At 43.9% G+C, this 12,184-nt stretch overlaps 1 protein-coding gene across 4 annotated transcripts in view; it reads right to left on the bottom strand.

Moving 5' to 3' along the window:
- Positions 1–12,184, bottom strand: part of TNC (tenascin C) — a 222,745-nt gene that overhangs the window by 129,803 nt on the left and 80,758 nt on the right. For all 4 annotated transcript variants that reach the window (XM_030207149.1, XM_030207147.1, XM_030207146.1 and 1 more), the window contains exon 2: positions 9,907–10,484. In XM_030207149.1, the coding sequence (XP_030063009.1) occupies positions 9,907–10,369 (463 nt within the window). In that variant the 5' untranslated portion in view covers positions 10,370–10,484. The remainder of the gene's footprint in view (positions 1–9,906; positions 10,485–12,184) is intronic.

Consider the following 12,184-nt stretch of genomic DNA (forward strand, 5'->3'; position numbering starts at 1 on the left):
TAAGCAGCATCAAACATTATTTGGGACTCAGACAGCCCAGGCCCTGGAAATTAAACCTTCACCTTACAGGGCTGAGAAGGCCTTTATAAGGAAGAATGGGGAAAATGACTTACCCTGCTATCAAGCTTGCTGTGCTGAATAAGAACAGGCCTCAGTCAGGAGCTAAATTTGCTATAGTGCTAATTCAACATATAGTATATTCCCCTATTCAGTTGCATCCAAGGACTGGGTTATTTATGTGTGGGTGCTTATACATGTGGTGGAATGTGAGCATTAGGATAAAGAAGGCAAAGAGGAGAATTCTCTGTAGGAAGCAAGACAGAGAAAAAGAAGCAGTGATGACCATGGTGAGAGATGATACACAGCTCAGTCCATCAGATTTGAAGATTTATTAAGATTTCAAATAAATAGATAGTGTTCATAGAGGCCCAACACAGACTGTGTTTCATTTGAGAATGCCTGCATCAGGGTTCTTCTGTTAATCATAGTGTTTCAATCACAAGAACGACGGCTTCTAATAATGCTATCATCACAGCTGCTTTTTTCCCCTAGAATAAGAGCATAACCAACATTGAAATACTGAAAGCAAGAAGTCTACCATAGTCTAATTCTAGATTTGCTAGTGTGTATTTTGAGGTCTTCTATTGAGGACGTGTGTTGGTGAGTGAAGGGTTCAACACTGTTTAGTACCATGAGAAAAACTGGCTAAGGATTACCCCTTTATCTCGTACACCTAAAATGAATTGTTCATCCAACTTATTTTATAATTTACCTTAACATTTATGAACTTTAATGTAACAATACTTTGCATTTCTCATTCCAGAAATGGCGCTTGCCATTACGGCATAATGTAAGCCACATTGAGCCTGCAAAAAAGTGGGAAAATGTGGGATACAAATGCAACAAATAAATAAAGAGAGGTAACAAGACCTCTTTTAGGTATGTTGGGGAAAGGAGAAAAAATAGGAATGGAATTGCAAGACTGAAAGATATTGAGAATAGCTATGTCTAGAGTGATGAAGATAAAGTGAATGTGCTAAACAAATTCTTCTCTTCGGTGTTCATGGAAGAAAATCTTGGAAAAGGACCACAGTCAGTTGCCGAGGGAATAGCTTGTAACAGAGTGGAAATTGCACAATTTTCAGAAGAAAGCATTATAAACAGCTTGAAAATCTGAAACTGGACAAAGCTATGGGGCTGGGAGAGGTTCTGTGGGATTGGAGACGAGATGATGTGGTCCCTCTTCACAAAAGCAGAGACAGGGAAGAACTGGGAAACTACAGACTGGTAAGCCTCATGTCAATAGTAGGAAAAATAATGGAGTCACTGCTGAAGGAAAGAATAGTTGACTTTCTAGGATCCAATGGGTTGCAGGATTTGAGGCAACATGGCTTTACCAAAGGAAAATCCTGCCAAACAGAACTGATTGTCCTCTTTGACTGGGTGACCAAAGAACTGGATGAAGGACATATGCTTGATGTAATCTACGTGGATTTCATTAAAGCTTTTGATATGGTCCTTCAGAGAAGACTCATGAATAAGCTGAGAGGGCTGAACTTAGGACCTAAAGTGGTGAACTGGATTGGAAACTGGTTGACTGACAGGCGGCAGAGGGTGGTGGTAAATGGAATCTGTTCAGAGGAAAGGAAGATGAGTAGTGGAATGCCTCAGGGGTCGGTAATGGGGGTGATTTCTGTTTAATATATTTGTGTGAGACATTGCTGAAGGGTTAGAAGAAAAAGTTTGCCTTTTTGCAGATGACACGAAGATAGCGTGGATACCCTGGAGGGAGTAGAAACCATGAGAAGAGATCTCCAAATGTTAGAAGAATGGTCAAGGGTCTGGTAGTTAAAATGTAATGCGAAGAAGAGCAGAGTAATGCACTTGGGGTGAGAAATACAAAAGAGATGTATCGGATAGGAGGGGATAGATTGGTAAGCTTGACTCGGGAGAGGGACCTTGGGGTGATGGTGTCCGAGGACCTCAAGGTGATGAAACAGTGTGACAAGGTGGTGGCCACAGCCAGAAGGATGCTAGACTGCAAAGAGAGGGGTATAACCAGCAGAAGAAAGGAGGTGTTGATGCCCCTCTACAAGTTGTTGGTGAGGCCCCACTTGGAGTATTATGTTCAGTTCTGGAGGCCTTATCTTGTTAAGGATGTAAAAAAAACTTGAAGCAGTTCAGAGAAAAGCTACGAAAATGGTATGGGGTTTATATAGCAAGACGTACATGATGGAGACACTTGCTGAGCTAAACAAGTATACCCTGGAGAAAGGAGAAACAGGGGTGATATGATACAGTCATTCAAATATTTGAAAGGTATTAATCCACAAATAAACTTTTTCCAGAGACAGGAAGGTGGTAAAACTAGAGGGAATGATTTCAGGTTGAAAGGGGGCCAACTCAGGAAAAATATCAGGAAGTATTTTTTCACTGAGAGGGTGGTAGATACCTGGAATGCCCTCCCGTGGGAGGTAATAGAGATGAAAACTGTAATGGAATTCAAAAATACGTGAGACAAGCACAAAGGAATCCTGTTGCCTGCTGGCAATTGAAAGATCAGATCCAAACAAGCTTAGTGGAAATTACTACTACTACTACTACTACTTAACATTTCTAGAGCGCTACTAGGGTTACGCAGCGCTGTACAATTTAACAAAGAAGGACGTTTCCCTGCTCAGGTGAGCTTACAATCTAAAGGACAAAATGTCAAGTTGGTGTAGTCTAGATTTCTGAGTATAGGTGTGGTGGTTAGGTGCCAAAGGCGACATTGAAGAGGTGGGCTTTGAGCAGTGATTTGAAGATGGGCATGGAGGGGGCTTGGCGTATGTGCTCAGGGAGTTTGTTCCACGCTTGAGGTGAGGCAAGGCAGAAAGGGTGGAGCCTGGAGTTGGCGGTGGTGGAGAAAGGTACTGAAAGGAGGGATTTGTCTAGAGAGCGGAGGTTACGGGTAGGAACGTAAGGGGAGATGAGGGTAGAGAGGTAAGGAGGGGCTGCGGATCGAGTGCATTTGTAGGTTAGTAGGAGAAGCTTGAACTGTATGCGGTACCTGATCGGAAGCCAGTGAAGTGACTTGAGGAGAGGGGTGATATGAGTATATCGGTCCAGGCGGAAGATAAGACGTGCAGCCGAGTTCTGAATGGACTGAAGGGGGGATAGATGGCTAAGTGGGAGGCCAGTGAGGAGTAGGTTGCAGTAGTCAAGGCGAGAGGTAATGAGAGAGTGGATGAGAGTACGGGTGGTGTGCTCAGAGAGGAAAGGGCAAATTTTGCTAATGTTATAGAGGAAGAAGTGACAGGTCTTGGCTATCTGCTGGATATATGCAGAGAAGGAGAGGGAGGAGTCGAAGATGACACCGAGGTTGCGGGCAGAAGAGACGGGGTCGATGAGGGTGTTATCAACTGAAATAGAGAGTGGAGGGAGAGGAGAGGTGGGTTTGGGTGGGAAGACAAGAAGTTCGGTCTTGGCCATGTTCAGTTTCAGGTGGCGATTGGACATCCATGCAGCAATGTCGGATAAGCAGGCCGATACTTTGGCCTGGGTTTCCGCAGTGATGTCTGGTGTGGAGAGATAAAGCTGGGTGTCGTCAGCATAGAGATGGTAGTGGAAGCCATGAGATGAAATCAGGGAGCCCAGGGAAGAGGTGTAGATTGAGAAAAGGAGGGGTCCAAGGACAGATCCCTGGGGGACTCTGACAGAGAGCGGGATAGGGGAGGAGGACGAACCCTGAGAGTGTACTCTGAAGGTATGATGGGAGAGATAAGAGGAGAACCAGGAGAGGACAGAGCCCTGGAATTCAAAGGAGGACAGAGTGTCAAGAAGTAAGTTATGATTGACAGTGTCAAAGGCGGCGGATAGGTCGAGGAGGATGAGGATGGAGTAGTGACCTTTGGATTTGGCAAGGAGTAGGTCATTGCAGACTTTAGATAGTGCCGTTTCTGTCGAGTGCAGGGGGCGAAAGCCGGATTGAAGCGGATCGAGAATGGCATGAGAGGAGAGAAAATCGAGGCAACGGCTGTGGACGGCGCGTTCAAGTATCTTGGAGAGGAAAGGTAGGAGGGAAATGGGGCGGTAGTTGGAGGGACAGGTAGGGTCAAGTGATGGCTTTTTGAGGAGAGGTGTGACTATGGCATGCTTGAAGGTGTCCGGGACAGTTGCAGTGGAAAGAGAGAGGTTAAGGATATGACAGATAAAGGGGGTGATAGTAGGAGAGATGGTGTTAAGTAAGTTGGTGGGGATGGGGTCTGAGGAACAGGTGGTGCATTTCGAGGAGGAGAGGAGATGGGTGGTTTCCTCTTCGGTGATATCAGGAAAAGAGGAGAAGGAGGCCTGGGTTGGTTGGTTGAGGGAGTGGGTAATGGGATGAAGAGGAGGGGAGGGTTTGGTGGTGAATTAATGGTTGATCTTCTGGACCTTGTCACGGAAGTAGTCAGCCAGTGATTGAGGAGAGAGTGAGGGGGGGGGGGTGGGAGCGGAGGGCACTTTGAGGAGGGAATTGAGGGTGGCGAAGAGACGACGAGGGTTAGAGCTGAGGGAATTGGTCAATTGGGTATAATAGTCCTGTTTGGCGAGGAATAGGGAGGACTGGAAGGAGGATAACATGAATTTGTAGTGAATGAAATCAGTATGGGTGCGAGATTTCCTCCATAGGCGTTCAGCCGATCGGGTGCAGGAGCGAAGGTATCGGGTGCCAGGGGTCAGCCAGGGCTGGGGATTAGTACGCCTTGTGGGGCGGGAGACAGATGGTGCAAGGGTGTCAAGAGCAGAGGAGAGAGTGGCATTGTAAGTGGAGACAGCCTTGTCGACAGAATCTGAGGACATGATGGAAGGGAGGCGATCAGAGATAATAGAGGATAAGGTGGGGGGGTCGACAAGCTAGTGCTGGGCAGACTTCTACGGTCTGTGCACTGATCGAGGCTGAATAGATTTGGATTGGCTGGAGTGGAGTTTTTCAGGGGCTTTGACAACTTCAGAAATTTTAAAACAACAGTGCCGGGCAGACTTCTATGGTCTATGCCCTAACAATGGAAAGGATAAATCAAGATCAGGTATACATATAATGTATCACTTCATACCATATGTAATGAGAATATCTTGTTGGACAGATTGGATGGACCATACAAGTGTTTATCTGCTGTCATCATCTACTATGTTACTATGATCTGTTTTCCAGATACAGACCTCATAATTTGATCCAACCACCTTTTGACTCCATGACATGTCAGGGACTTTACAATTTAGCTCAGGTAGTGTCTTCCCTATCTAAGTTAACAGAACTTCTATATTTATATGCTGGGCCAATAATCAGCAGCACAGCCCATGGGAAAGTTAGCTGGATATTTAACAGTGATCCCAGAACACTTCCAACTGTGCCTGTATATCCTAGATAAATTTCTCTAGCCAAAAGGTTAGCCAGGTAACATTTTACTGCTCAGGAGTTGAGATAACAAAAAATCAAAAAGCAAATGTTTGCCTGGGTAATTTCCAAAGTTAACTAGACATATATTTTGAATGTTGACCTTATTATGTTTCCTTTTAATTCTTTCCTTCTTACTTTCCCCTATCACAGTAGTATTAGATGGCTTCCATATGTGCTTTTGTGATCTTTGGGAGCACGCCTTCTAAAATCTACATGCATGCATTCATGAGCCTAATGCTTAGAGCAGTAGGCTGAGAACCAGGAGAGCCAGGTTCATATCCCCCTGCTGCTCCTTGTGATTTTGAGCAAGTCACTTAATTCTCCATTGCCTAAAGTACAAACTTAGGACCTCTTTTATCAAGCTGCACTAATGGTTTCCATGCGGCAATGCCGTCAAAGTCCATTCAAAGTGAATGGGCTTAGTCAGCATTACGACACTGGGGACCGCTAGCGTGGTTTGATAAAAGAGGCTCTTAGATTATAAGCCCCCCAGGGACAGGAAAATATTGAGTGTACCTGAATGCAACTCATCTTGAACTATTGAGAAAGGCATGAGCTAAATCTAAATCCCTTACACACAAAAAATATATATGGTGGTTTTGGATTTGTATTTGTTTGAAACAACATTTCCCATGTCAGTTCCTGTTTTTTTTTTCTCACAAAATGATAGGAAAAGACTTGAAATTTCTGTTTTTTAAAATGCCATTAGCAGTGCACACTCTTTTGAAAGAGTTTGTACTCTTCACAAAGATTGATCACTATTTACAAAAATGGTAACCAAACAAAATAAAAATTTCTGAAAATGTCATGGGAAATTATATGAAACAAACATTTTCAGGCTGCACACCCTAATGTTACACACTGGGCAACTTGTTACTGGCTACTGGCTATGAAGCAATCTGTCGCTAAAGAAAGCTCAAGGGACCATATGAGAGCTCTGAAAAAATGCTTCCCGATATTCAGCCAGTGGCGGGCAGCACACTGACTGCCCACTGCCTGCATTCAACTTGGATATTCAATACCGGACTGTTTCCGGCAACTGGCATTAAATATCTGGTTTCATTCTTGACTGTGGCAACTTAACTAGTTAACTCGATATTCAGTTAAAGATAGACCTGCTATTTATGTGGCCTATTTTAACCGCTAAACATAGCCAGTTTGGCGCTGAATATCTGCATCTAACCAGCTATGTTGTGCGATATAGCCGGTTAGTGGCTAGCTGCTATATGCAAATATTCAGCAGGAGATATCCGGTTATCTCCCAGTGAACATCTGTGGTTAGGGACTAAAATGCTATCTGGCTGGTTAAATAGCTTTGAATATCATCCAGATATAGTCCTTAAGAATTTTGAACTTCAAGGAAGTCAGCTCATATTGAAGGCAGGCAGTCTGAAAAATATGGGTAGAAAGCAACAGGGGCTCAGAATACAGGTAAAGGTAATTGAGTACCTGAAATGCATGAACAGCCAGCTGGCAATTGAAAGAAAAAGCCCAGGCAATTTAGAGAGAGCATTCTGGAGGTGGAATGCATAGGCTTAGTTCTCAGACTCTTGAGTGTGCTTAGCACTTGTATGAAAGAATGGTGCCAAAAAAGGTAGAGGCTAAGGGTTGACAAGAAGCACAAAAGGAGCAAAGGAATGGATTCAAAGTGGTGGAAAACACTAAGGGGCCCTTTTACTAAGCTGTATAGGCGCCTACGTGGGCCCAATGTGCGTCAATTTGGAATTACCGCCCGGCTACTGTGTGGCCCGGTTGGTGATTTCATTTTTTAGGCGCATCCCTTACACGCACCAGAAAATACTGTTTATTTTCTGGCGCACAGCGCTACCGGGCAGTAAAAGGCATTCTATGTGCATAGACCATTACCACCTGGTTAACACGTGAGACCTTACCGCTAGGACAATGGGTGGCGGTAAGGTCTCAGACCCATGGAGGGGCATAATCGAACGGGGCGCCCAAGTTTTCCTGAGGATGTCCTCGCAAGATGTCCTGGCGAAGGGGCGGGGAAACCCGTAGTATCAAAACAAGATGGGCGTCCATCTTTTGTTTCAATAATACGATCAGGGGCGCCCAAATCGCGAAATTTAGGTCGACCTTAGATATGGTCGTCCTTAGAGATGGTCGTCCCCAATTTTCGGTGATAATGGAAACCGAGGACGCCCATCTCAGAAGTGACCAAATCCAAGCCATTTGGTCGTGGGAGGAGCTAGCATTTGTAGTGCACTGGTTCCCCTGACATGCCAGGACACCAACCGGGCACCCTAGGGGGCACTGCAGTGGACTAACTGATGCACTAACTGAACGGAAAAAGGCATGCAGTGGTCACTAACCACCTCCCACCCCGAAAAAAAACAACTTTAAAAACTTTTGTCTTTTTTTTTTAGAGAATGGATGAAGGACGTCCTTTGCTATGCCTCCGTCCCTGCGAAGACAGTTGAGGATGTACAAAATGTGGATGTTTTGGTGAGAAGGATGTCCATGCCTTTGCTATGCCTCTGACACCCCCTTTATTTATTTGGATTTTGGATCACAAGTAGCAGCAGTGGGATTTGAACTGGCCACCTCTGAATTGCAAGACCAGTGCTCTAGCTGCTAGGCCACTCCTCCACTCTGCACCCTTGAAATTTGGCTGTCCCTGTGTGTATGTGTGGGGGGGGGGGGGCAGTTGAGGACATCCAAAATGTTTGAAAGAAGGACATCCACGCCTTCGTTATGCCTCTTCTGACACACACATACCTCCCCCCCCAGGGACCTGTATAGTGCCCCCCCCCAAAAAAAAAAACTTTTCAAGGGAGTGGAGTGGCCTAGTGGTTAGAGCACTGGTCTTGCAATCCAGAAGTAGCTGGTTCAAATCCCACTGCTGCTACTTCTGATCCAAAATCCAAATAAATAAACAAAGGGGGTGTTAGAGGCATAGCAAAGGCATGGACATCCTCCTTATAGACCACAAATTAAATATGTGACAGGGAGTAATCTCCTCTATTAGTTAAGGACAAATGGGAGATTCTATGAATAGAGTATCGGCATATCAAACTATGACACTATTATTCTCCTGCTCTGACGTTTCAGAGGAAAAAGGCCTCAAGAAGCCCCCAGCTCAAATTTGGCTTTGGGGGCTGCACTGCTTCATCATAGGCCAAAAAACCTTATTACTTTTTTCCTTTTTATCTCTTATTTTTTAATTAAAATTACTTAGTTTCATTTCTACCAACATTCAGAGCATGGGCTAGTTTAAATAACCTTAGCTTGTCTGTTGATTCTTCTCCTTTTCCATCTCCTTCAGGTACTTCCTGCACCTTAGATTCCGACCACAACTATAGTGTCATAGTCTGATATGCCGAAACTCTATTCATAGAATCTCCCATTTGTCCAGATATCCTCCTTAGAGAAACATCCACATTTTAGACATCTTCAACTGCCGTTGCAGGGACAGAGGCATAGCAAAGGACATCCTTCACCCATACTAAAAAAAAAAAAAGTCAAAAGTTTTTTTTTTAGGGTTGGGAGGTGGTTAGTGACCACTGGGGGAGTAAGGGGAGGTCATCCCCAATTCCCTCCGGTGGTCATCTGGTCATTTAGGGCACATTTTTGTGGCTTGCTCGTAAAATAAAAAGGACCAAGTAAAGTCAGCCAAGTGTTCGTCAGGGACGCCTTTCTTTTTTCCATTATTGCTTGAGGACGCCCATCTGTTAGGCACTCCCCAGTCCCGCCTTCGCTACGCCTCCAACACACCCCCGGGAACTTTGGTCATCCCCGCGACGGGAAGCAGTTGGGGACGCCAAAAATCGGCTTTCGATTACGCTGATTTGGGCGACTCTGAGAGAAGGATGCCCATCTCCCGATTTGTGTCGAAAGATGGGCGCCCTTCTCTTTCGAAAATAAGCTTGATAGTGAACTAGCCACTTAAAGTTGTAAATAATGCATGGAAATACTAGTACACCACTGTCCTATCCCATCTATAGAAAGAGGAAGAGATTGCTTAGTTCTTGATTGAAAGAGATGACTAGAGAAATTAGCATGCGACTGTATATGAAATCTGGAGGTAATTTACTCTGTAGTTAATATGTGTGGATGTTTTAAGTTTCTCACATATCAAAATTTTCCCCCTCCCAAATCCCCTCCCCTGATATTGAGCCTGTGGTGGTCAGCAAATTTAAAGGCGCTCACTGCCAAGGTCTGAATCTAATCCAGATATGCAATGCCAGGCCTTATCTGAATATACATGTCAGAAGTAGCCACTGGAAGTTATCCAGGTCCCAGCCAATATTCAGACTGGTGTCCAGATATCTGGCCAGATAAAGTTAGGACAATCTTTTGCTGTCCTGACTTTATCCAGGCATTTATCTATTAGTGGACTGAAAATTGCCGCTAAGCAGGTAACTCCCTGTACCACCCTGACACTAACTAGATAGTTAAAAATCTGATTTCAAACAGTGATGTTATGTAAATATTTTAACCAATACACAGAATTTGCAGGATTGTTTTACCTTCCGAAGCTTGACTACCAGTGCAGCAGCCAGCACCAGTAGTACACTGCTCCCTTAAAGAGGACACCAGCCCCTCAAGGTCTTCTAGTCTGTTCAACAGATCCTTAATATCAGAACCAGATGCACAGCCACATGCTCGGCGGGGGATGTTAATACGGTGTGTGAAGACAATTTGGTTCTCCCCTTCCATTGAGTGCTCCTCATAGTGTTGAATTGGCTTTCTATGGGGTTTTAGCTCTGTACCACTACTAGTTGGGTCCAAGTCCACAGAACAAAGAGAGCCCATAGGCAAGTTAATATTGTAGACATGATTGAATACTACAGGTTGGCTGTCCTCTGGCAAAGTAACATTTAATCCAGTCTCCCGTTTCTGACGGATAATTTTCTTGATAATTCCACTGTCAGCTTGATGGCAAAACAGAACTACCATGAGGCAGGCCAAAGCCTGCCTAGCAAGGCCCATGTTGGTGATTGATTCTTTTAAGATGCTTCAGTATCAGGACTGCTTTCTTATCACGCTCCCAGAGTAAAAGGCAATTTTGATTTTGCCAGGTTTCTCTTCCTAATGCACTTTATTCCTGCAAAGTATAAAAAAAAAACAGTAAAGATTACATTTAATATCCTTCAGAAAAAAATATACTGTCACTGAAAAAGGTGGCCTCATCACTCAAGAATGACTATACGGTAGAAGTTTCTTATATAGAATGACTATTTTTCATGACACTAAATTATTTCTAACAGGAAAGAACAGGGGCAATATTGATGACCTTATCTTATGCCCAATATTCAGCGGCCTGAAACATTCAAGTAAGACTGACGAATATGTAGTACTAACCTTAAATAAATAACACCTATTTAAGTAAAGATTGACATTTGTGCAGTCCTGGTAAATGGATAAAGTTATCCTGATAGTGAGTGAATGATACAGTATTGTCTGAGTCCTCAGTAAGAGATTTGATATAGTCCATCATTTGCCTGAGCAGACTAAATGAATAGACTAGTTTGTTTAGTCCGTTTTCACTGTTACAATGCTAATTCATAGCAAGCACATCTATCTTGTTTTCTTGCAAAATTGGCATGCTGTGATTTAAGACAATGGGTTAGGGGCCCTTTTCTAAAGCACATTCAGCAGTTTTACGTGAGCTAATGTTTGTGCTAACTAATTAATGCTGAATGGGGCAATGACAAGGCAAGGAGTGCAACTTACACTTATGGTGTAATTTTATAACAGGACATCTATGTGAGAAGTCCAAGAAAGGTGTTTACTTTAAGTTTATTTTATAAAGGCAATAGATCCAGAAATCTCAAACACTCCTCATATGGAATATTTTAGACTTATCTAATATAAGTACTTCAGCAGTATTACATTGTGGATTTAAAGGTTTTTCCACACTGATTTACATACCAATATCGTCATCAGTCCATAACTCCCTCCATCCTATTTATATTACTTTCTTCTTTAATAACTTATAACTTATTTAAAGCAACTATCCCGTAGAAAATGTTTTCACTCATCTCAAATGTTGGCTGTCTAATAGATCGGTCTTTTTACTAAGCCGCTGTAAAAGTGGCCTGCGGTAGTGTAGGTGCACCAGGCCAGTTTTTACTGCATCTGCAAAAAAGGGCTTTAAAAAAATGGGATGAGAAAAGGGCATGCTGTAAAACTGAAACCAGCACACATAGGAGCCGACTCTGTGGGTGCTGTGGGTGCTTGAGCACACCCAATATTGAGAAAATTCCTTCTATGTGTCCAGGGAAGGGTTATTTCCACTGGGTTTAGCACCCCCAATAATTTTGAAAAGTTGGCTCCTATGCCAGCACGTGCCTAAAACCGGCCTGAGCCATCCATTGATCTAGTGGAAAGGGCTCACACGCTATAAACGCAGGGGACTGGTCAGTGCGTGCCACGCTTGGGAGGTGAGTGTGCAGCATTTTCCCCCAGGATCACAGCACCACACCTATGCAAGCACAATACATAGGCAGGGTCACATGCAGTGAGGTCCTTTTGCTGTTCCAATATATGTTATTGATTAGCCATAAGAAAGGAAAAAAAAAAAATCATTGCTGAAATCACAACAGAATATCCAGTGACAACTAATTATGGGGCCTTCTTTCATTAACCATGCAGTGCTAAAAGGAGGGGCTGCACATGTCTGGACCTCCTCACTCTCATCCTGGCCCATACCTACATTCTGATGGGAACACTGGCACCAGCTCATTGAAGTATAAAGAGACACCCAAAGGCATACCTGCTTTACCCCACTGCCCATGCATGTAG

Source organism: Microcaecilia unicolor, chromosome 6 (assembly GCF_901765095.1).
Source record: "Microcaecilia unicolor chromosome 6, aMicUni1.1, whole genome shotgun sequence".
Taxonomy (NCBI): Eukaryota; Metazoa; Chordata; class Amphibia; order Gymnophiona; family Siphonopidae; genus Microcaecilia; species Microcaecilia unicolor.